Genomic DNA, 25,323 nt, shown 5'->3' with positions numbered 1-25,323 from the left:
CCTTGGTGCGCGCGCCGTCAGTGCTGCTTGTCTGGATGCAGGCAGCCAAATCTCGTCCTGGAGTGCGTCGGAAGAGAACGGGACTTTTGTGCCTGGTACGCGTCCGGGCGTCTCGTACAAGTCGTGGAATCTGAGCGACTACACGCTCGAGTTCGAGACCCGGATCATCCGCGGCGGCGTTGGTTTCTACATCGGCTACGACATTACAGTTCCCTCATGTTCCACTTGTCGTCGGAGTACCCCGCGAACTCGACCTATGTAAACACCAACACGACACCGTTCCCAGCCAACTCGGTGACCCTAACCTACGGATTCGACTTCGTTAACACCACGGACATGACGAGCTACCCTATGGGAAACTATGAAGTTCCCTTCAATGTGAAAGAGCAGGTCTGGTACCTGGCGAAACTCGCGGTGAACTCCACAGCGGGAAACCTGGTACTGTGGTTGGACGGTAATCAAGTTCTTGATGTGACGGTCGCTGAGTTCGGCTACAGTGACTCCCAGCTTACGCTCAACGGCTACTCGACGACTGGAAAAGGTGCTATCGGCTTCGGCGGATGGCAAGACCTGGCTTCCTTCATCCGCAACGTCACGGCTACAAGTTTGAACGATTCAACAAATGTACTCTACTCGAACCCGATGGCCGATGAGAGTGTGGTGCTGCCAGAATTCGGCGTACAAAGTAACACGTACGGGGCGTGCCTCGACGGCGCCAAGCGCGACCGGTACATTTGGCTGGGCGACTTCTACCACACGACACGCATCATGGGCGTGGCCAACTCGAAGGCCAAGCAGATCACTGGAATGTGGGAGTACTTGTTCAATTACCAGGGGCCAAACGGACAGTACCCAGGCCTGATGGTCATGGCCTACAAGACTCTGATGCCCACGCCTGAAGTCTTCATGTTTGACGCCGGCACCGCAAACGCCTATTTGAATTTCCCGGACTATGACACCTTGGGGCTTATCGGGTTTGTGTCGTACACGGAGTATTTCAACGACGTCGACTTCGCGCGAGCCAACTGGGGGTCTTTGAAGAACGCTACTTCGTGGCATATAAGTCGCCAGAAGAGTGACGGGTTCATTGACGTCAACAAGTACGTGGAAGAGTACGTGTTCACGGGATCAAGTGACGGCACCGTTGTCAATGCTGCAGCTGTCCAGAGCCTGGAAGGCATGGCCAAGGTGGCCGAGGCAGTAGGATGCCGAGCTTCTTGAGTTCTGCCGTGCAAATTGAGAACTGACATTGATTGTTATCGCGGCATCGGCGAGTGCTAGCCTACTCATGCACACTCTGGCGTCTGTATTCACTAAGACGTTGTCCTCCAGAACTTGAACTTGAACGAAATAGAAGTTCACCCAGGCGTCAGCGCTGCCAGGCACCTCTGACGACTGGGTGCGAGATGAGGTTGACATTCTCCCCCATGCCAAGATGGCAATCAACACGGGAATATGCGGCGGATATTCGCTCGATACTCCTTGGTTCCGGTGTCCAGGAGGACGGTACCGTTGTTGTACACCTCCTTCACAATGAATGATCCTGTTGCAACCGGGTCTGTTTTCTTGCGCTCGCCAGATGGAATGCGTAGCATGACGTGGTCTCCAACGCAATAGAAATGCTCGAGTCGCTTCATATTTTCGCGCTCGTTGTCCTGCAGGATAGATGCAAACCTCTGTTACGATAAAAAGCTCCAATTGGCAAAATGAAATTGCCTCGTGATCGTATCCTCGCCAAATAGTAGCTGAGCCGGCGAAGCCCGGAGAATTGAATGGTAGCTCGAATTGCATATGCTGCGTAGTCAAGTGCGACTTCGAACTGGTCATGCAAATCCGGTCGGGCACGCAATATGTTCATGATCTCGAGATGAACGCGCTAACAGATCGCGTTAGCCTGGGGATTCTTCGAAGTAATTGGCTTGTCTTTGATAGCCATGGTGCTTAGCAACAACTGGAACTCGTCTCCAGTGAATTCAGTGCCAAGGTCATGAATCACAAATTTTGGGCGCGGAACGCGGCACAACCAGGCCCGCTCGAAACTTATAGCCTTTGTCTTAGATCTCTTCCCTTCTGCATTAGCAACTCAAGCCAGCGAAATTGCCTCTCAATCATGATCACACAATAGTGGTCTACGTCAAACGGCCCAACGAGATCAATGTCCACGACATCAAATGGTTTGTCGTTGTTGGTCGCTGGCGTCGGCGGAAGGTGACCGTGTTTCTGCTTCCCTCCATGCAGTTTTGCTCGTTTACAGTCCATGAAAACCTTGACATACTCCAGGACCTCCTGCTCCATTTCGGCCACCAGAATGTAGCTATGCTTCGAAATTGTTTTTCAGCACCAGGATGAAGCAAGTAGTCGTGATACAATTCGACGAAGCTATGGCAGAGAGACGGAGGAATGACGACACGTATTTTGTAGTGAAGAAGTACGTTTCCTAAGGCAGGGCGGAGGGAATAATCAGGGTCTGCCTCACGAGTTTCCAACCGGTTCAAAATCTCCTTCGTTGTTGGGTCTTCCCCCTTATGGCGCTTGATCACTGCACCGTCGATTGCTATTTCTTCTTCCTCGATGCGGAGAAGCTCTTCCTCAGTGGTCTGTTTTACGTAGTCGTAATTTAGTCGAGAAAACACATCGGCACCCACGTTTAGTGCTCCGGGAACGTACTTAACAGTGATTCGATACTCTTCAAGCAGGAGTTTCCTGCGCTTGACTCAGAAAGAGATTTCTTGTGGGAAGAGAAGATTTTTGTGGTCTGTGTGAATGATAACAGGAAAGCCGAGTAGCATTGTGCGATATTCCTTCAATATCTCGACGACCAACAAAGCTCCCACTCCATTGTAGAATATTTTTGTTGGGTCTCTGTCATCGACCGTGAAAAGCAAGCGAGAATCCTTTTGCCCTGAACGATGACTCCACCTATTTGTCTACCACTTGCGTCCGCATACACGTGAAAGTTCCTCGTGTAGTCGGGGAACGCAAGCCACACATTGCGTGCGAGAGCACTCTTGATCTCTCTGAACGCGTCTGCATGCACAGGTGTCCAGGTGAAAGGCGCGTTCTTCGAGGTGAGTCGATTGAGCTGAGCAGTCAACGCCGATTTTGTTTGGCACCATTTCACGGTAATACGAAATCATATCTAAGAAGCGACGCAGTTCTTTCTTCGTGCGAGGTTCTGCAATGTTTTGAATGGCCTCGATTTTTTTGTTCTGGGGCTGAAACCCGTCTCGAGTCAGCGTGAATCCCAGGTAATCGACCTCTTCACGTAAAATGTGGCATTTCTTCGCGTTGAAAGTAATGTCAAACTGGCGAAAACGGTAAACACAATCCAGAGATGCTCGAGATGGTCAGTTTCGTTCTCTGAGAACACTAGCACGTCATGTATGTAGACAACCACAAACGGTAAATCTCCGACGATGCGTTCCACACACGCTTGGTATTCATCAGGGGGAGTAGATATTCCCATTGGAAGGCGCATAAATTGAAACTTACCGAATGACAAGCAGAATGCAGTCGCTGCACGGCATTGCCGCGCCAGGCGGCGAGCAAATAGCCCATGTTCGCGTCGAACGTGCTCATACACTTTGCTTTGTCCAAGTGGAGGAGAATTTCGCGGATATTCGGCACGAAATACGGGGAACAGCGCAGGAAGTGGTTCAGCCTGCTGAAATCGACTAGCAGGAGTAACAACCCGTCTGGTTTCACCAAGAAAAATGCGGGAGCAGCTGCTTCAGAGTCATATATCTGCTCGAACACATCAAGTTGAAGCAGACGCTGGATTTCGTCGCGTGCTGCCCGCTCTTGGCTGCGTGAAATCGTGTAGGATTTGTATGCAAAGGCTGATAATCTGCACTCAGCGACAAATTGTAGTCAGGAAGACGAATGCGGCCAAGTCACCCGCTGTAGACGTCGTAATATTCTTCGAGTAGTTTGGGATAACGCTGCTGTTGAGCCTGATCAATGTACTGAGGCATGATATCCACTGGTTGTGTGAGCGCCGTAATTTTGCCTGCAAGTATTTCATCGTCGTTGCAGCGCATTTCGTCCGGCTCGGTCACCTCAACTAGTCCGGTTCGAGCTACTCCCGTCTCGATTTTCATCTCGCTGCCGTCCCAAAGCACACTCCCGTTCGCAAAGTCGAGAACAATCCCGAGAGCAGCCATCAGGTCACGACCAATCACCATGTCATCTCACACAGATGAAAGCACTTCAAAGCGGTGGATGATCACCGATTCGCGCTTCAGTTTCGGGATTCGGAACCGAATCTCGAGTGATCCATCGCTTGAGGCACTTCCTTTTACTAAACCGAAAGATACGGTAGAGTTCTCCACCGAATTGTTCTGCTTTCTCGCGACTTGCAGGAAGCTGTTGCTGATGAGACTTCGAGAGCAGCCACTATCCAACAGGGCCAAATATTTTTCGCGTCCGTGCTCCAGTTTTATCATCGCTCGCATTGGTGGGGCTGACTTCTCTCCTGCATTATTGAGTCCCACAAACATATATTCGTCATCACTCGAACTTGTGTCCTGCCGACTGCGTTGTTCGACGCGGGTTAATTCGTTCCGACGGCTACCTCCATAACGACCGCCACGCCCACGAGCATTACTGAAGCCTCGTTGCGCATCAGCCTGATGATGTTCGTCTTGCTGCAGTTGGTTGTGCAGTGACCGGCACTCCTGCGTAGAGTGCGTATTTGTTCGATGGAACGAGCACCACTGGTTCTGGTTGTCATTGCGGCTGCTGCCGTTTCCGCGTCCACGGTCGCCGTCACGGTGTTGCTGCTGCTGCCGATTACTGGTGTTACTGTGGTGACCACGACCACCGCGCCGTCCTTGTCAACGATTATCATCTGGACGGATTTTTTGTTGTTCTCGTGCCCGTGGTTTCTTCCGTGCTGACGCAGCTCGCCTTGCTCGATACGCTCAAAATACGGGACGAGCGATGCGACAGTCGAGTACACTTGATCACTTGTGTCGTATTTTGACTGCCACTCATATGGAAGCCCTTGTTTGTAGAGGCGGCAAAGAGCGTCCTCTGGCATGGCTGTCCAGTTAGCATCGCCATCACTTGCTCCATTCGAACTAAAGTCCGAAAGCGCTTGCTAAACTTCGCGAGTGTCTCGCTGCGAACCTTGCGGGTCTCCCACAGATTTTCGCTGTAGTCAACGGGCATCACCACGATTGATGCCTGGTAGAATGTCTTGGTGAAGTCATCGTCGCCCATGTGCACATCGTCGTCGTTTGCAGCTGCTTCGTAGTGTTTGAACGCATCCAGCAAGTCACCTTCGAGCAGAATCTTCGCGTTGCGGAACTTGTCTTCGCGGCCCCACTCTTTCAGCTTGGAGAGCTGGAAAAAGTGGTACGTCCACTCTAAGAATTCCTTGGGGCCGACATCGATGAACTTCGCCATTTTCTTCGTCACAGCTTTTTCCTTGATGCCCTTGCCCTCGTTCGCCTGTCCTGTCACACGACGATCGAGTAAGTCAGGTAGCGCTCCTTGTCATCGTCCTTGGAGCGGCTCATTATGTTGTAGTTGGCGGACGGGTGAGCCAGGTCGGATTTAATTGAAAAATTTCAATGTGCCAAGTTACTTGAGTTCTGTCGTGCAAATTGAGAACTGACATTGATTGTTATCGCGGCATCGGCGAGTGCTAGCCTACTCACGCACACTCTGGCGTCTGTACCCACTAAGACGATGTCCTCCAGAGCTTGAACTTGAACGAAATAGAAGTTCACCCAGGCGTCAGCGCTGACAGGCGCCTATGACGACTGGGTGCAGGAGGAGGTTGTCAAGGAGACGGCGGCTCGGCCAGCCGATGGGCAGACGTCGCTGCCAGCGCCAAGACCGCCATCAACGATCTGCTCTGGAACGGCACGCTGGGCAACTACGCAGTGGACGTGTCGACTCCTGAAGTGTACGGCGTTTCGGCCGCTGCGTTGGCCATCACCTCGGGCGTGGCAAATGAAACTCAGATCAAGCTGTGCGTTCAAAGCTTGGAGGGTTTGCGCCAAGGCCCCGGGTATCTCGACACGAGCGACACGGACAACGCGACCAAGATCTCGCTGAACACGAACGGGTTCTTGCTTGATGCACTGCTGTAAACCGGTCACGCGGACGAAGCTGCGTTCTTGCTGGACAACCTCTAGGACGCCATGATCACGCCGCTGGATTGTGAACCCGCTGATGACGGGGCTGGACATCACGAGCGCGAACGCTACCGTGAGCACTCCCCGTGGCTCCATCACTGCATCTTGGGAACGTGGCGACATCCAACTCAGCGTTTCAATCACAACCCCCATCGGGACGGAAGGCGTGTTCCAAGTGGCGCAGCTCAACTCCAGCGCCTATCAGCATACCCTCAACGGCACCGGGGGGGGGGGCATTTTATTCACCATCAACATATTATATTATACATGTATGTAGCTGGATGGTGAATGAAATGGGCTCCCCGGTGCCGCTGAGGCTATACTGGTATATGTATAGGTGAAGCAAGCAGCTAAAACCCGTTGATCGGACGTGACGTGGCGCTTGCTGAGTAGATTTTTCTGCAGATCGGTTGCCGATTTGAACTGGGTCGGGGATCAGATTATATTCGGTTATATAACCTATATATTCCGACCAGGTGAACAGATCAAGAAAATACATCATAATTGGTCCGGAAATATACACAGGAATTTAGTTCAACCATCTAAATTTAGCTTTTAGTTGGACTATTTTGTAGTTTGTAACAACTAAAACTGGTAACCATTACTTTTTTCGGACAATTAGCATTATTGTTTGAGATTATAATTTGGAGAGGAAATATTGCGGTAGTGCATTTACCTTACACCTGGCTTGGGTCGACTGAATTGTACCTATACAGTCTGTTGCGGACTCAACTCTAGGTGGTTTTCGTCGTCATGTAGAGAGAAAGAAACACAGCCCTCAGAGAGACTCGAAGCGAAGATCTGCAATGGTCGGCCCGTGGGCCGGAGTAATTGCACTGCGAAGTAGTTATGATCTATTTACCGACGGCTTGCTCGCCATGAGCGAAGCGAAATTGGCGGTGCAAACGCGGAGCTCACTTGTCGAGATCCCATTGTACGTCAATCCTCCCGAAAAACCTGACCTAAACATCAGGTCCGACCCGGAAAATAGGTAACCGCGAAGACAGTGTATTGCGGAATCATCTTTCTCATGCCGAGACTGTATGCGTATCCCTGCTATTATGCTGGCTCGACAAGAATGCTTCAAAATTTTAGTCCACACGCACATCCTTTGGGTATTTCGTACACAAAATAAAAAAACTAAAGTATTATCAAATCTGGAGTGTAATGTCTACGTAGGCTGCTAGTAACTTTTTCTCGGATCTGGGATCTAGATCACGATCAGATCCATCGATTAGAGTATACACAAATCACAAATGGGACCAAATATAACCTGATCCAGACCCAGCAACCGATTTGCTGAAAAGGTAACCAAAACCCGATCAAACCACTGACTGCACTGCAACTTGACTTCAACACCAAAAATGTAGCCATACCTTCCATCTATCATACCCGAACTTCTCTCCCGTTTAGAATCCTTTCGTGTGTCGCGCACATCAAGACACATAATACCGGTATTACACAGTACAGATAACCCGTTATGGTGGCGTCGACCGACAGCCTCGCGCTGCGCCAGCCGCCGCGCGCCTGAAGCTGCCGGCCCAGACACCAAGAAGCGCCGCACGGCTGCGCCCACAGCGGCTCCTGTGACCGCGGCCTTGCCCGCCGCCGCCAAGCCGCTGAACCGCAAGCGCTTCCTGCGCTTCCTCAAGAGCTCAAGTTCGGGCTGGGGCCCGTGGCGAGCGATAGGCGTCGGGCGAGGTGGCGCTGGTGGTGTGCCGCTTCTGCCAGCACTTCGGGCGCGAGCAGCGGCCGGACAAGCAGCGGCGCAGCACCAGGGACGTCAAGTACTTCCGCAACTTGTTCCGCACGGACCGTACCAGCACCACCACGAGCTGTCGCACTGCGAGGCGTGGAAGCGCTACCAGGCCTGCAGCGACGACGACAAGCGAGCTTTCTTCCCGGTGCCCGAGGGTGCCACGCCCGAGGTGCCGGTGCAGCCCGTGGCGCCCCGCAGAAGCTCAAGGTCGAGCTTGCGCCCGGCGAGGTCTGGGAGCTCGAGCCCACGCGCGAGGAGCGGCGCCGGTTCTTCGAGCTCGCGACGGCGATCGTGGAGCTCGTGGCCGTCATGGCCAGCGGTGCCACGCAGCCCACGGTGCAGAACTTCATTGAGAAACAGAGCCACCACTTGGAGCACGCGCACGAGCCGCGGTTCATGCCGTGGCCAGGTAGATCTCCCCGTTACCCCGGAGGTGCACGAGCTGGTGAACACCACCAGGGTCGCGGTGTCCCTCATCGTGCACGGCCAGGACGACCGCCTCGTGGTGGTTGTCGGCCCGTGCTCCATCTACGACGTGGAGGCTGCTATGGACTACGCCAAGCGCCTCAAGGTGCTGGCCGATGAGCTGGACGGAGAGCTGCTGGTGATCATGCGCACGTACTTCGAGAAGCCGCGCACCACTGTTGGCTGGAAGGGCCTGATCAATGATCTGGACCTCAATCAGTCTTTTAACATCAACAAGGGCATCCGCGTCGCTCGCAAGCTGCTGCTGGACGTGAACTCGCTGGGTCTGCCGGTGAGCCTCGAGTTCCTGGACACCATCTCGCCGCAGTTTACCTCCGACCTCATTTCGTGGGGAGCTATCGGTGCTCGCACGACGGAGTCGCAGCTGCACCGCGAGCTCACGAGTGGACTGTCGACGCCCGTGGGCTTCAAGAACGGCACGGGCGGCAACGCCAAGGTGGCGGTGGACGCTGCCGTGGCCTCGTCGCAGCCACATAACTTCCTGGGCCTGAACGAGCATGGTCTCGCGTCCATTGTGCGCACCAAGGGCATCAAGGACTGCCACGTGATCCTCCGTGGTGGATCGGGTGGCCTCAACTACGAGCAGAAGTACATCGACGAGGCTGCTGAGATGTTGGTCAAGGCCAAGCAGCCGTCCAAGATCATGGTAGACTGCTCGCACGGCAATTCCCGCAAGCTGCACTCCAACCAGCCCAAAGTGGCTAGCTACCTCGCTGGCATCATCGCCGAGGGCAACAAGAACTTGCTGGGTGTTATGATCGAGTCGAATATGTGGAGGGCAACCAGTCCCTCGGTGACGACCCGTCCAAGCTCGTCTACGGCAAGAGTATCACGGACGCGTGCATCAACTGGGACGACACTCCCACGACACTGAAGGAACTCGCGGCCGCTGTCTCCGAGCGACGCAAACGCGCCGCCGCGCCGCCGACTACCAACTAGTTGTCAGATATCTAATGCGAACCACAATGTAATTGTTGATAGATATTCAATTTGCTTTGGGCGTCGTGAAGGCCATACCGCACTTCCAACTCACCAGCCGAGGCTGTCCTTCACGATGTTGCGCTCGAAGTCACGTGACAGACCTCCGTCGTCCAAGGTGGGCTGCTGTCAACTTCGCGAACAGAGATTGCCTCAGGGCTTCAACCTCTGTCAGGTCCCTGAAGTTGAAGTGATGCAAACTTTTCGTATACACAACAGTACCGTGTACTGCTGAATGTACTTGCATGCGGAACCCCTCCCTGTGCTTCGGTTGATGCTGTCGTTGACATCCAGCAGCATCAACCGTGATACTCGTACGAGCAGGAAGTTAGCACGGCCGGTTATGGTACGTAGCGAGCTCTGTAGCACAAGTCCCTGCAGTGCTGCACCAGCATTCCCGACTAGCTCATTCTCGATTGTCAGCGTACGCTGTGAAAATATCGGACGCACAGGCCTTCGAAGACCTCGGGAATTAAGAATCTTCATAGTTTGAAGCGATAATGACCGATTTATCGGTGAGTCAGGGTCGATTTTACAGTATTGACGGAGGTACAGCACATGTACAGGGGCCGATCTACACATGGTTGCCGTGCATGCGGCGAGAGAGTTCACAAGGAGAAAAGAAGCACGCAAATACTGAACATGTACCCAGCTGTACATGTAGCACCATTTTTCGAGGCACCACCCTGTACACCAGAAAGTGCACGAAAAACACCAAAAGTGTTCAACCAATAAAATCCGAGTGGCACAGACAGGTGCTCTACCATAAGAGAAAGAGTGGTACACAAAAGGGGCTAAATAGGCCCACATGTGGCAACGCTCGCTGCGCCCGTGAGAAAAAAGTCCTGCCTCGTGCTTTGCCCTCACGCTTTCGGCTTTGGCGGGGGGACCTCTGCCCCTGCCTCTTCTATGTATGAAGCTTTTGAAGCGTACAGTAATCTGTCGGTTTTTTGTCGTGACGAATACCAGCAGCACAGCACTGAGACATGTGTGACCACACCATATTTTGAGCGGGTTTCAAAGCTTCCAGGAAGGATTTGAAGGTACAACACCCGGACTCATCGTTTAAAAAAATAGTACGGTACATATCATTCATGGTTACAGATTTGGATAGACCGACACAAATGACTGTTACCTTACAAATATTATGAGCCAATCAAAGATAGACCTACACAAATGACTGCTACCTTGTAAATATTATGAGCCAATCTCTGTTCGAAATGCAAAATTACGATGTGATATGAATGATATCATATTATTCTATGAGTCTATTTTGTCTAATTTGATGTACTTGTCCATTTTTTGAGCCTTTTTAGTGAAGTATAGCTAACGAAGAAACAAAGATGTTACATGTTTTTGTCCACCCCCTGATGCAATCGCTTTGGGTTGACTATTTTCACAAATAATTTCTCGTACGGAGTTCACCATGAATCTTTTTCAAATCACAAGGTACATCCTTCTGCGAACCGTATTTGGCTATGTAGTGTGCTTCCCAGCTTGTACAGTAGGGCAATTGTCCCAGCAAATCATCCGTTCAAAAAAGGGGGTTTTGACCTAGTCTCTATTATAGGCTAGAGACTCTCTATATAAGCGTTGTACTGTTTTCGGTTTGGTAATAGAACGCTCTGCAGTTACAGGTGTCCCCGCTGAATCGGCAAAGGTGGGACCAAAAAAAACTGCGAGGTTACAATATCTGCACAGGTTGCGCATAGAAGCTAATGTACTGCTTTTATAGACACTAATGTACTGCCCAGTCAGCAAGTGCGTGGATGCTGAAAGATCGGTTGCCGGTCTGCTTGTGCGCCATCTCGCACACCATGACCTTCTCACCCAGCGTCAGGCGCACGTATGCCTTCTTGTTAACTTTGGACTGGTTCGTCATGAGGACTTTAGGTAAATGGAGTTGGTTGTTGTGCACACTGCATGTCCTGCAAGATATAATGTTCATTGTGGGCCTTTCATTTTCTACCGTGATCTAGCAACTCGATGTTTCACGCAGAGAGACATTGTCCCGCAATGATCTTACTAATTCAGTACATCTCACCAGACAGCTGTGGCAAATCTTGTGCACTGGCAGACTCCCGCACACTCTGTGTTCGCGGTAGATAGCCGATGGCAGTTGCAGATTCAGCGGGGACACCTGTATACTGTATTGTACTTGTCCGGTGTAAATAAACAGAACCAAAATTGCACATCACATTGCTGTTCCTGGCGTAACGGCTCTTTTGACTCGGTTGTTCACAAGCTGAGCACGCCTTCATTAACGGATTTCCTTCGCACGACAAGAACAACACGGACGGCGACGACAGCAACAATGCGGCTCTCCGTTTTTCTCGTTCTCGTGATTGCAACCTTCGTCATGGTCACCAGCGCCGAGCGCGCTGCTGTTCCTGAATCAGAGCGCAATCTTCGTGCTCAGCAAGTTACTGGCCTGACTGGAAAGGCCGATGACATCGCCGCAAATTTCCTTCAGACGTTGCGGAAGGACGCGATGCTATCCAAGGCTGAGAAGTTTAAGGAGGCTGGAAGGTTGAAAAAGGCTGAGGCTTATACGAATACTGCTGGGGCCATTTCCAGGCTCAACAAGGGGCAAAAGGCGCAGCTTGCGGAGATGGTCAAGGCGAACAAGGCGCAGGTTGCGGCGATGGTCCAAATGGCCGAGAAGGAACCGGAGAAGCTTGCGAAGGTGGTTGCGGAGGTTGCCCAGAAGGACCCCAAGAAGTGGTCCAAAATGAAAAAGACTCTTTATAGTCTGCTTGGAGTAACGGTCGGTGGAACCATCATCTACGCAGCTTACCAGTATGGCAAGGCCAACGGTGCAACTACTACGGCGGCATGAGCAACGGAAAACTTGTGAGTGCTTTTTGCAGTGATGACATGGCTATACTACTATAGCTGTCATACTAGCGTAACAAAAATATCTCGAGAGCTTCGCGTCGTTCTTTTGTCAGGTGCTGATAGTGTTTGCGGTTTTAGAAACAGGGCCCGCGCAATGTTTTTAAGGGCTCCGCACTCCAATGGTCAGCACTTAGCTTCTCGTTCACGCCCCCTTTGCAGTATTTCTTGTAAGGCCCTGGTTTCTCCGTCTGGGTCTGGGTCTGGGTCTGGGGATAAATGAAGATGCAAGTCCCAGACGCTGTCCCCAGATTGCTGGTGCTGGGGATTATGTTGCTGCTAGTCAAAATCGTTTTTCTAGCTTGAGTCTCCTCGCACCATTCAGATTTCATACACAACCCCAGGGAGGATGCCTCCTCGCAGTTGGAAAGTTGGAAATTTGCGTCGCGCCGGCACGCAAACAAGCGTCATGGAGATGCTGTTGTCGCCCGCCCCGGATGCGACGCTCCGCCTGATGACTTCCCCACCCCCTGCGCAACCCGCCACCGTGAGTGCTGCTGGCGGCGGAGAAGATCCCGCCCGCGAAGTGGCTCCGGCTGAGACGAAGCGCGCTCCCCCCGGGGCCCCGAGTACGCGCCACAAGCGCTGCAGCGTCGTTGCCTTTGTCTTCCATGGCAACCACGCGATAGTCTGCCTCTCCGAATTGATGCCTATCTCGGAATAAAATCCTCAAACAATTCCCACCCCCTTGGGGGTGGCTTGTCTGGGGATAAACAGCCAGCCAATCAGAATCGTTGAATTTATTCCGAGACCCAGACACAGACGGAGAAACCAGGGCCTAACGAAGAAACGATTTCATGTAAGATAAGCAATCACTTTACTACGTAGTAGTACATATAGTACTAAAAATTTGCCCCGTCAAATTTCGCTCTCTGCCTCCTGCAAGAATTCACCTATTTATTTCCTGTTGATTCCTACGTTATCAGCGAACGCTGCGTAAGTATCTGACACACGGACGATGTCGGGGCAACCATCACCTCCGTGCTCAGTCAGCCCGTGAACGTTGGCAATCGTTGCGTCTGCTAACTGACGGCTCTGTCACGTTCGAGGCAGTCGGTTTGCAGGCGTCAATCGAGGTGATCGACGACATCACTACTCTGCCTGGCAAATTCTCGAGCTCGAATGCCAAGTACGACGAGATCTGGAAGCTGGGTGCTCGTGCCGTCACCGCTGCTTGCCTGGATGCCAATAGCCAGCTGCCGTCCTGGAGCTCGTCCGAGGAGAACGATGCATTTGTACCTGGTACGCGTCCCGGTATCTCCTACAAGACGTGGAACCTGACCAACTACGTGCTCAACTTCGAGTCGCAGATTATCCGCGGTGGGGCAGGCTACACCATCGCGTACGATCTGACAGGCAACGATGATGGAATTCAAATTCACCTTGCCTCCGAGTACCCCAGCGATACGACATACGCTAACATGAACACCACACTCTTCCCCGCCAACGCTGCAACCCTAGCATGGGGTTACGATTTTGCCAACGCCACGAGCATGACGAGCTATATCCTTGGCCAGTACGACGTGCCGCTCACCGTGAAGGAGAACGTATGGTACCCCGTTGAGATCCGCGTGAATTCGACGGCCGGTAATATCCTTTTCTCGGTCGACGGGCAGCAAGTGTTCGACATTGTGCTCACTAAAATGGGCTTCAGGATAACCAGCTCTCGTTTTACGGTTGGGCGTCACGCGGTGAGGGTGCGATTGGCTTTGGTGGTTGGCAGGACCAGGCTCCCTACGCGCGAAACGTGACGGCCACCAGTCTGACCGATTCATCCGAAGCGCTCTACTCAAACCCGATGACGGATGAGAGCGTGGTCGTGCCCGAGTTTGGTGGCCAGAGTAACCCCTACGGCGCGTGCCTGGATGGCGCCAAGCGCGATCGATACATTTGGCTGGGCGATTTCTACCACACGACGCGCATCATGGGCGTGGTTAACTCGAAGCCCGAGCAGATCACGAGTTCTTGTTCGAGTACCAAGCCGACTACGGTCAGCTCCCGGGCTTCGTCCCCATTTAGTATCAATCGCAGATGCCCACTCCAGAGATCTTCCTTTACAATGCTGGCACGAGCGGTGCCAACTACTGTATTTACTATAATAGTGCCTCATGGGGCACTCCGTTAGTACCCCCTGCTAGGGGGGGTTATTATTGAAAGGGGGTACTATTAAAGGGATGGGGCACTACAGTAGTCAAGTGAAAGCATGTCGATTTAGGAAGAGTCCTAAAAGCTGCATGTGCTTGTTTAGAGATCAGCCTCTCCAATGATGTCGATGAACGCGTCGCCATCTTCGGACTCGCTGCTGTTTTCAGCTCCCACAACTACACCGTCGTTGGTAGGTAGATGCAGCCGCGCGCTGTTCAGCCAGCAAACTGAAAATTGCCGCTCATTTTCCACTCGTCAATGTTTTCATTGGAGGCTTGAAGCACGCGTAGTCTGCAACTCCTCTTCCATGGTGAACTTACGCTTTATTGTCACGACTCACATTTGACCATGAGAGAGATTGAACCAAACCGGCGAGACCTTGCTTTAAGCGCCAAAGTTGATTTTTGCTAACGATGTCTACGATCATCTGATAATTCTGATAAATTTGAATCGGTGGTGGGGTACTATTAAAGGAATGGGCGCAGCCGCGTGAAAATTTTGGGGTGGGGTACTATTAAAGGGATGTGGGCACTATTATAGTAAATACAGTACTACTTCCCGGACTATGTGATCAGGGATTGGTAGTAAAATCACGATTAGTACTATACACTACGAATAGTACTATAATATTAGTAATATTATAATTCCAAGTACAGCCTTTAGTACTAATATAAACTTAGTAGGAACAAAAATCACGATATTAGTACTAGATATCCTACTAAATTCCAGGTTGAAGTTCAAGGTCAATACCTTCAAAGGACGCGCGCTATGGGTAGCAAACGGGTGGTTGCCGAGCTGTTCTGTCGTATTTTCTCGCTCATTTTGCGTTTTCCTCCTCGAAGATCCCAGCCGGGTCAGATGAGGTGCTCCAAGGCCGATTGCTCCTTACCTGATGTGACGGAACCGGCGCCGTGTTGTATCTGCGGTCGTCCTGTCCATCATATCTGGAGCAATGAAGTCTGGGGCGAGGTAGAGCTTACCAACCGGTACGGCTATCACTACCAGGGTCCATGGTTTGCTAGCATCTAACGCGTTCACCCCTCTGCGTAGCTTTTGCAGTCTAGCGTGCGTTCTAACCTTCAGGAGTGGAGATCAACCGGACGGTGAGCCCTCCCCCGCAAGCAGTCAAGGAATATCTGTGTCGAGTCAGGCTACGGAGGTTGATGAAGCAACTCTCGCGAAATCTGACAACCGTGCTCAAGCAACAACGAGCCGTCGATCTGGCGTTGGGATTCCGGCCGATATCGGTCATTGCAAACCCTCCCGAGATCGGACGCCGTGTGGAGTGTTATTCACATGTTGAAGACGCCAGTGACCGTCAGTGGGAGAACGTTCACCCACATTTGTACTATCTGTGCGAAGACCAAACATTGGACGAAATCTCTTTGCATCTGTGCTCACAGTTCGAATGAGAAAAGTCACTTGCTCAAGCATCCCGAGCATGAACTTGCCAGTGAAGAGCGTCAAGTCCGGACAAAGCGAGCTCACAAATACCTGGGGTTAGTGGAGCCTAAGCCAAATACGCCCACCGCAAGCGAGGGGCAACACGCGAAGCGCCAGAAAACGATTTTTGCTCAGACAAAAACCGAATTAGCTGGGTGTGTTTCGCGCAAGTTGATTAGTGATGGTATGTATTGAATGCAATGCTTTAGAGAGTTAAATTGTCTAACGTTTTGTTGTTATTGATGGTTTTAGGACACCCACACAACTTTTCGCAGAGATCAGGGTTCAAAGAACTCTTCCGCACACTGACAGGCAACCCACAACTACCGTGCCATCGTCGAAGACTCACAACGATATTATAAGTGTCTTGTACGAGAAATTCCTCAAGGATACTATGGAGTTGCTGCGGTCAGAGTTTGCGCTGTTGTATGGGATGCGATTTCTGAATTTAATGCATGATCTGTAGACGAATACGTCGAAGAACTGTATCATCGGGGTCTCTGTTTCCTTCATCAACCACAACTGGTGATTCGTCTGCTTGGCGCTGCTGGCTGTAGTAAAGAATGACGAGCATGATTCAGTTGAGGTTGCTGAAGTTATTAACTTGAAGCTTTGGGAGTTGTACAGTTTGGATGTGGAGACTACCGTGAAGTGTACAATTTCGGACACTGCTCCCGCCGCTCGCAACGTTTCGCGTCAATTCGACACTACGCTACAAACCGACTGTGCAATGCACTGTCTGAATTTGTGCATTGGTTATGGGGTGGGGCTCAAAGAAAACACTCAGTCTCAAACGTACAAGTGTCCAAAAACCAAGGTAATGATGAAACGACAGATCATCGTGACAGTAGGAGGTGAATTCCGTGAAGGTTCCAACGTGATCCGAAAGTTGCGAGAGCTGAACAAGTATTTCACCAGCAGTCTAGCAGTTCAGCGTCAACATGCGCTAACTAAAGTCCAGAAATCCTGCGGCTTGCCGGAACTGGGTGGTCTCATCGACGTCGATGTCCGTGTAGTGTGATATAGTGCCACACCAAAATTCGATGACCGGCATGTGCCCCGACACCAACTTCCGCCTGGGCGAGTGAAGTCGTTGCAGAATGAGAGCGGTCGGGTGTATCAGAATCAGATCGGCTACGGTACTATCAAGGTGTCTCAGATTTAGAGCGGTTTGGTGTCTCAGAGTGGAAGCGGTCGCGGTAATTCCCGCCAAGTACTGAAGTCGGTGAAAGAGTTTGAAAGTCAGAGCGGTCAGTCGTTGCAAAGTGAGAGTGAATACGGTACTTCTCACTGAGTCAAGAAGTCAGCGGGATCTCAAGATAGTTACATAAGGACTCAGCGAGGGGTCAGTTGAGATACGAAACCCCTTCATTTCATTAGGTATTTGTATATGATATAGGGAAAAGTAGGTTAGAGCCTTAGCGGCTCTTCGGAGAGAAAACAAACAAACAGAGCAGAATTTTCCAAGTCTAAGACCAGCGTACACTGTCCGGTAAGTCCCTGCGCGGGCTGGATTATGTTTGCCGTCAGCACCCGAGAGGCATAGCTTGTAGGGTGTTGACAGGTAGCGCCAAGAGACAAGTCGGCCCGGGAAGGGCAAAGAACTCGCCGAGCGCGCCAAGGACAAGTCCCGCCGAGTCTGCGGGACGGTACGCCGGATAGCCCGGGTGCCGTGACACTTCTAGTCGAGAAGCCTTTGCTCTCGGTGGCCCGTAAAAGCGCTCGCGCGCCGTTGTCCATCCTTTGGTGGACGGCACGGGTTTGAGGAACTGGAGTCAGTGAGCTCAGCTGACTTCCGGAGGAACGACTGGCTTGGTTGCCTGGTCTCGGCGAGGACCGCCACCGCTGTCCCGGAAGGGCCGGACCGCTGGGGACAACCTAGCGCAGGCCAATAAGCGCAGACTAGCTCGGCGATTGTTGTGTCTATTTGCAAGAACTAATTTGTGCGTTCTGCTACACCACAACTGGTGCCGCGACCCAGGAACAGGGTGTGCGTGTTGTCGCAGGTGTCACTAACCAAGTCAAGTGAGAACAAGTGAGCAGGATGGCCAAGGGATTGCCATCGCCGAGTCGGGAAGCCCAGCGCGAGCTGGATCACCGACGGGGCGATCGAACTCAGCGAGTCTGCTGGCTGCACCCATGACGATGGATGCGGCCCGGAACGTTCAGTTCGAGGATGACGACGCTCGAGGCCAAGGAGATGAAGATGAGTATGAGGAGAAGGAGGAAGTCGACGAATATGTCAAGTCGACAGCTGAGTTACTCAGAGAAGTGGAGGAGTTGTCGCTCCAGGTGAGTCGGATGGGAAATCCACGCCCTGTTGAGTGCAGCCTCGCTGCCGAGCTGAACGCAAATGCGGACAAAGACGATGAAGATGATGATCAAGGGGTTGCTCAAGGGGAACGTCCGCCCCTTATCCCAAGAGCAACCCGGAACGCCGATACGCCGAGTGCCAACAAGGTGCTCAGCCGACTCGGTGAGGAGATGAGAGTCCACAGTGAGTGGATGATGATGTTTGCGCCGGTCGCGATGGCGCAAGCGAAGTGGCCGGTGCTGGGGCCCGAGCTGACTCAGCCAATCAACAGCACCAGTCTGGACCAACTCGTCGAGGACACGGCGCTGCTGCTGAAGGCGATGGGCTATCGCTGCACAAGCAGGCCCAACAGCTTGATGTTATCGGGCTGGGATGTTCGCCGAGCTGGAAGTGAGCCGACTCAGTGGAAGCGTCGGCTGCGCGCCGAGTTCGGTTTGGAGCCAGCTCCCGGAGTCAAGCAGACAATTGCTAAACGGATCGCCGACTTCGGTGAAGATCCAAGCAAAGTCCCTCTGCCCCGGACCCCAGAGACGAAGAAGACCGAGCAAGCCGAGAAGTTCCGGTCGAATGTGAGAACCCCGTACTTCGAGGACTCCCACATGTTGACCCCGAAGAAGGGCAAGCCGAGTCGTGGTCGCTATAACCACCTATACGACCCCAGCGACGAAGCGGAACTCGGCGAGGACCCGTGGGACGACAGGGGTGATCCCGACGAGTCGGTGAAGGCGCAAATCCGCCGACTCAGTTATGACGGCGAACAACAAGCTGACTCCAGGTGTCTGGAAGTGCGCACCCACTTCTCGCTCGACGAGATCGCTGAGTTCGAGGGCAAGCGATACCGTTCAGACGCGTCCTTGCAGTGGTTGAAACGCTTCATCTATGAGATGAAGGGGACTCGGCAACCTCAAAACTCGTGGTGCGAGCCATTCTCGCTGAGTCTCGGCCAATCGGCCAAGAGCTGGTATCGCCAGCTGCCTAAGAAGACTCAACAGCGTTGAAACCTACTCAGCGGGGCGTTCCTCGACTATTACTGCTCTCAGTTCGACCAGTCAGCGCGGACCAGATACTACTCGGCTACCCGCAAAGATAATGAGCCGATCTGCGACTTCCTCATCCGACTCAACTGATACGCCCGCACCGCCAAGATCCAGTACGAGAAGGGCGGTGCGGATGCAGCCGACCACGTTGAGCAGTTCCTGCTCAACTGCGGCGACGACGAAGTCATGGACTTGCTGTACCCGCTCCAACTCGCCGACATTCAGCGAGTGGAGCAGATCATCAACAAGAAAATCCTTGGCGAAAAAAGGAAGAAGCAACGCGACCGTATAATCAGCAGTCGAGGAAACGAAACTCGGCGGGGGTGACAACACTCGGCGAGATGACCGCCGAGAGAAACGCCGAGATGACCGTCGCGAGTCTCGCTGAGATGATCGACACGAGCCGCGCCGAGATGATCGCCGAAGTCGCCACGACGAGGGCCGAGACCGCCGAGTCAACGCAGTGGACGCGTCGGTGGATGATTTGTACCGCGGCTCCGATTCGCGCCAGTCGAGTCGGCGAGGCAGCGGATATGAGTCGTCGAGCAGCGAAGGTGGCTACAGCAGCTTCAGCGACGCTGGCTCCGACAAGAGCCAAGATCACGTAGACGCTGGAGCCGTGAATGACCAGTCCTCAGGTCGGAGAAACTCGGCGGAGCGACGCAGGGGTGATCGTCCAGCTCGACGAGAAGAGTCAGGCGAGCGGCAACGTCCAGGTCGCCGAGATGAGTCAGCTGAGTGCCAACGCTGGGATCGCCGATATGATACCCGTGACAGGCGGGGTTACGAGCACCGAGATCGCCGAGGCGAGTTCAGTGAACGCCCTCGCTATGGCCCGTGTGTACCGGGCGGGAGCAACAGTCACTCGGGGCACTTCTGCCCCAGGCGATGCAAATTCTGCAAGCAAGTCCACGATGTGGGTCGTTGCGAGATGTTCCAGCGGCTCGAGAAGCTCACCAAGTTCGTCCGTACCTCGGTAGACAAGTCGGCGGTGCCCGTCGACCTCCACGATATCTACGAGCCGAAGGATTTAAACTAGGTAGCCCGCCAACTCCGACTGGGTTGGATTACATCGGGCTGCCACAGTCAGCTGAGCCGGCGGTCGAAGCGAACTTCGTGTTCGCTTTCGTCGGCAAGGCGCAACGGCCCGAGATGATGTGTGGAGAAGGTGATGAATTGTAGTGTGGAGCCGACGGACATGAACGTGGATCTGATTGGAACAATGAACTCGGCGACCCAGAGGAAGATCGCCGAGCTATTACAACTATGGTGAGGTAGACTCAGCTGAGTACAGACGAACCAGACCACGTCACAACGATGAGACTGCACTCTGGTGAGCGCATGGGGTGGTGGCCGGCGAGGAAGTACGATCGCCGAGTCCGCATGCGCGCCCTAGTGATGGGTGCGGTGAACGATAAGCGGACCCAGATTCTGCTTGATACTGGAGCAAACGTCTCGGCGATCACTGAGTCTTTCGCGAAGAGGCTACGGTTAAAACGCATTGCGAGCAACGATAAGTAGATTAATGTGCAAGGCGTCAACAAGGGCAAGCTGGGTACGACAGCTCGGGCAATGGTAAAAGTGACTCTCGGCTGGCAATTGGTCTACGAGTTTGAAGTATGGATTATGCCGCACTATGCTGGCGTTGATCTAATTCTCGGGACGGATTTTATGATCTCAGCTGGTGTGCGGCTGGATCTGTTCAACTCGACTGCGAAATTGCCGGACGAAGTGGTTATACCACTTCTGAAGTAGCGGGCCGCCTAGTTGGATGAGTCGCCTTACGAGAGCCGAGTGAGCTGCGGTCCAACTGAGTCAATGAGTATTCAGCCAAGGCTAGTCGCTAAGCTCGCCCTGAGACGCAGACAACCGAGTTCCGACACCCATGAGCTGTGGGTACGACGAACAAAAGATTGGATACCCTATGAGCTGTGGGTACGACGAACAAAAGATTGGATACCCACGGTTGTCCGTGGCTCGCGGAGCAAACCAACTAAGGTCCTCCTGACAAATGTGAGCGAGAAGCTGGTGTGGTGCCCCGCTCACTTCTCCGTGGTCCTCTGGATGTTGCACGGGGAGTTGTTACCCCCGGATGATGGATTTGTGCGTCTGAACTCAGCTAAGTACCGCGATTGGCAGGTTCTCGCGTACGAGACTGCGATCGACCAGTCCCTACTGAGGAAGGAACAGCGCCTGTACGACGACTGGCTAGCCAAACAACCACCTGCGGTGGAAACGAAATCGTATCTGACACCGACAGGGACGCTCAAGCGAAGCCCGAAGCATGGTGATGGCGAGCTAACCGAGTTGACTTGGGCCCAAAGACACGAACTCCTTGAACGACTGGCTCTGGCAGACACTGGGAACAAGACCACCGAGTCAGTGGAAGTAGCGCCGTCAGGAGAACTCAGCGCCGAGATCGCCGAGTTCCATGCGGCGATGGCGCCGATGGTCCGGGGGGTGACTGGTGAGTCCACCGCTGAGTCGGCTGGGATAGCGGATACTCTCCGCGAGAAATGCCGAGTCCACGACGCAGAGGACGAAGCCACTTGCCTAAGCCAGTCGCTGCAATCCATCGGTGCTGGGAGCGCTAGGGTGGCAGGGAGTGCTCATGCGTCGCCTGGGGCGATGGCCAAGAATGCGCAGAATGAGGGCGAGATTGAAGTCAGCGATGACTCACTAGCAGATGACCCCGACGAGGATTTGCGCTTACGCTTTGCCGCAGCAATGGTACTGGGTGAGGGCGAGTCGATTGCCGCGATGGGCGACTCAGCTGATGAATCCGCCGAGTTCGAGACCACCGGAACTGAGATCGATTTCATTGACTACGCCCACGGGCTGGCGTTTCTGCCGGATCTCACTGACTCGGCACCGACGACTTTGGGTTATGAGGGAAAGAACGTGGTGTGCACAGCCCACTCGGCGAGTCAAGCTAATCGCTACACTCAGGCCCCATGAGGGTATCATGATAGCCATGGGCAATGCTTTGCCACCTCCGGCGTATGGGGCGATTTGCGATATTGACGTGCAAGGACACCAACCCGAGCTCGCCGAGTCCCGTTGAAGCACCTGAAGAAATTATACGAGTTGTTGAAGGGGCTCACAGCTGGGCTCATCGCGTTCTCAAAGAGTCCATGGGCTTCGCCCATTGTGATCGTTCTGAGCAAGAATGGGGTCGACATAAGGCTGTGCATTGACTATAAAATGGTCAACGCCATCACGGTGTTGATGGAATATGCGATGCCTTTGGTTGATGACTTGCTCACCGAGTTGGAGAGCTACCTGTGGTTTTGCTCACTCGATGCAGCAAGCGGGTTCTGGGCAGTTATGATGACTCAGCGAGCTCGCGAGATCTCATCTCTTGTCTGTGCCTTGGGGCATTTTGAGTGGCTCCGAATGCCATTCAGATTGAAGAATGCGCCTAAGATATACCAGCGAGTCATCGACAACGCGCTCTGGGGATTTGTACAGCCCCGGGGCGGGTGGAATACACATGCGGAACGCGTCCGCCGAGCTGATGCAGCTGCTACAACTCAGCGACAGCATCGGTCAAGCGTGAACTCGGGGCAATCATCCAGATCGCTGAGTTCGATGCCAAAGTTTGAGGCCGATCTAAAAGCCTCCGCCGAGTCGGACCCACTGCAAGACCTAGTCAACGGACCGGACGGAGACATGTTCTCCACGGGTGAGTCAGACACATCTGCGCTGACTCCGGTAATCCAACGGTGGTCTTTTGTCGACGACATCTGTTTCGGGGGAACGACTTTCGACGAGTGCCTGGAGACGCTAAATCGATTGCTGATTCGGTTCGCTGAGTGCAGAATCGGCATCAGCTTCACCAGGAGCATATTTGTCCAACCGGCAGTCGACTTCCTTTCTCACGAAGTCTCGCTGAGGGGAATCAGAGCCAACCCAGCCAAAATGGCAGCGATCACCGAGTTGCCGTTCCCAAAGTCAAAGAAGGGAATGCAGGTGTTCCTCGGTGCTTTGAACTATTACAACCAGTTTATTCAGAACATGGCCGTCTACGGAGCAGCTTTGTATCAGCTGACGGACGCTGACTTTAGCGAAGGGGGCGACCTCACAGCCGCTGAGTCTGCCTTCGCCGAGTTGAAGAAGAAGGCTGCATAAGCTCCGATACTCGGGCATTTCGACTCGGCGCGTGAAGTGCATATCATGCTTTTCGCCAATGAGTGGGCGCTCAGCAGTACTTTGCTGCAACCTCACAATGAGAAGCTCCACCCCGTTCGGTTTTGTGGGCGCGTACTCAAGGAGAATAAACTCGGCTATCATCCCACCGAGAAGGAAGTGTTGGGTTTGCTGCACCTACTGAAGATCTGCCATACTCTCCTCGCCGGGAAGACCCTCCATGTCTACACGCGATTCTCTACCCTGGAGGGGGTCTTCCAATCGAAGTCGTTACATGGGAGGGCAGTACGCTTCGAGGTCTTACTGTACCCGTATCGCCTAAAGATCAAGCGAGTCAGCGAGATGGACGCTGACTTCGCTCAGTTGCTACAAGCGACCGTCACACCTCATATCGGTATCGACGAGTCGCTGAGTCACCTTGCCCCGCCGTCCAAGAACTCGGCTACGGTTCGACTCGACCCGGAGTTGCTATATGCTCACGTACCCTTGACTTTTGAAGGATACGTCCTATCGTTTGACGGGTCGGCGAAGACGGCGAAGAATGGAGGCTATGGCAGCTGCTCGTGGGTGTTATGGTGCTTACCGGTGTGGGACATTGAAATCGCTGCAATGGCACCGCGGGCGCCGAGGAAGAACTCGCGGAACGAGCCCTATCCGTCGACACAGGCGCCGAAGAGGGGGAACTCGAACCCAGCGAGATGGACGCAGGGGCCGCCGATATCGCCGAGACAGCGAGGTCAGCGGTCGGAGAGGAGGATCCTTGAGTCCCTAAGTCAGCTGAGCTGTCATGGTTAATCACGGCACCGCGGGAAGAACTCAGCGCGGCCGACGTACCAGCTGAGACCGGGGGAAGATGCGCTGAAGGACGGGTGGCTGGAGTCAAGTGATCCCGACGGTATCGACTCTCAGGAACTCGGCGGAGCTCGAGCGAAGGAACGTCGAGGCCCAGCGAGCTTTCATCCAGATCGTAGGAACCTCCAGCTGGCTTGCCGGAGCCACCTGATCCGCTGGTCGACGCTTGACTCGGCGAAGGATCCGAAGGTGGTGTGTGGACCGGAGCAACAGCACCGCTGACTCGGAGGGTGATATCCCTGCTCTCGCCAGTCGGGATCTGAGCGAGCTCCGGCCAACGAGCTTCGAGGAGACGGCACAGTCGAGCATTGAGCGCCAACTCACTCGGCGAGAGTCCTGGGGTGTCCACACCCGCAGCAGCAGCCACGGCCAAGGTCGGGTCGGTCACCGAGATCTGGTTCTGGTGGCGGAGTATGTTCTTCTGCCGCTGGATAACTCGGCGTTGGTGCTCGATTGTCTGGTTGGCGAACCGCAAAACCCGGTCAGCGCCACCGGACGAGACGACTCGAGCCGCTTCTTGGACACGCTCGAAGTACGAGGAAGCCACGCCTTGGAGAGCTGAGTAGGCTACGTCGCGCTCGACGAGTTGATGACCTAGGCGCTCCAGGTCACGCTGCCGAATAACCTGGCGGAGGTGATCGGTCAGCACTTGGGAGGAATCAACTCGGCGGTTTTCTTGCCGAGTTGCCTCCCTCAGCTGCAACTCCTGCGTGCACACGGTCTTGCGGAGAGAGGAGACAAACTCAGTATTATATTGAGCCCCCCTCTTCCACTGGTCCCGCTCGCGGATAACAGCGGCGAGCTCGTGGGTCAACCGAGCTGACTCGGTGATAGCCACTTGCATCCGGCGATCCAGAGCCCGGTTTGCCCGCGTCAGCGACTCGTCATGGACCCTCCAGTCGGCGAGTTCTTGGGTCGAGCACGGGAGGGAAGGAGCCTCCGAGGAGAGTAACTCCAGCATCTCTCGAGGCGTGGACTTGGCGAGAAGGTCCCGGCGGAGAGCAGCATCAGTCGAGGAAGGAGGGCGAAGGAGCACATATGCTGTTAAGCGGGCTCGATCGCTCTCCTCAACTTGGCGAGCGTAGTCCCATTGGCTGAGCCGAGTCCACAACTCTGCGA

General features: G+C 53.6%; 4 protein-coding genes across 4 annotated transcripts; all 4 read left to right on the top strand.

Moving 5' to 3' along the window:
* Positions 1–216: 216 nt before the first annotated feature.
* IUM83_09632 (Glycoside hydrolase) lies at positions 217–1,221 on the top strand (the record flags this gene model as incomplete). Its single annotated transcript, XM_067934083.1, has 1 exon — positions 217–1,221. The coding sequence occupies one exon, from the start codon at positions 217–219 to the stop codon at positions 1,219–1,221; it is 1,005 nt and encodes a 334-aa protein (XP_067796995.1).
* A 4,547-nt stretch (positions 1,222–5,768) lies between these two features.
* Positions 5,769–6,101, top strand: IUM83_09631 (putative glycoside hydrolase; the record flags this gene model as incomplete). The annotated part of the gene is made up of 1 exon (XM_067934082.1): positions 5,769–6,101. One exon carries the CDS (start codon positions 5,769–5,771, stop codon positions 6,099–6,101), a length of 333 nt encoding a protein of 110 aa, XP_067797005.1.
* Positions 6,102–6,152: 51 nt separating this feature from the next.
* On the top strand, positions 6,153–9,330 carry IUM83_09630 (3-deoxy-7-phosphoheptulonate synthase; the record flags this gene model as incomplete). Its single annotated transcript, XM_067934081.1, has 5 exons — positions 6,153–6,219; positions 7,647–8,050; positions 8,104–8,306; positions 8,365–9,088; positions 9,178–9,330. The coding sequence occupies 5 exons, from the start codon at positions 6,153–6,155 to the stop codon at positions 9,328–9,330; spliced, it is 1,551 nt and encodes a 516-aa protein (XP_067796997.1).
* A 2,398-nt stretch (positions 9,331–11,728) lies between these two features.
* On the top strand, positions 11,729–15,473 carry IUM83_09629 (Glycoside hydrolase; the record flags this gene model as incomplete). The annotated part of the gene is made up of 5 exons (XM_067934080.1): positions 11,729–12,185; positions 13,318–13,895; positions 13,988–14,254; positions 15,383–15,395; positions 15,460–15,473. 5 exons carry the CDS (start codon positions 11,729–11,731, stop codon positions 15,471–15,473), a joined length of 1,329 nt encoding a protein of 442 aa, XP_067796885.1.
* Positions 15,474–25,323: the final 9,850 nt, after the last annotated feature.

Source organism: Phytophthora cinnamomi (assembly GCF_018691715.1).
Source record: "Phytophthora cinnamomi strain GKB4 chromosome Unknown Contig15, whole genome shotgun sequence".
Lineage (NCBI taxonomy): Eukaryota > Oomycota > Peronosporomycetes > Peronosporales > Peronosporaceae > Phytophthora > Phytophthora cinnamomi.
The sequence above is the reverse complement of the archived record's forward strand: the minus strand, read 5'-3'. Positions and strand labels throughout refer to the sequence as shown.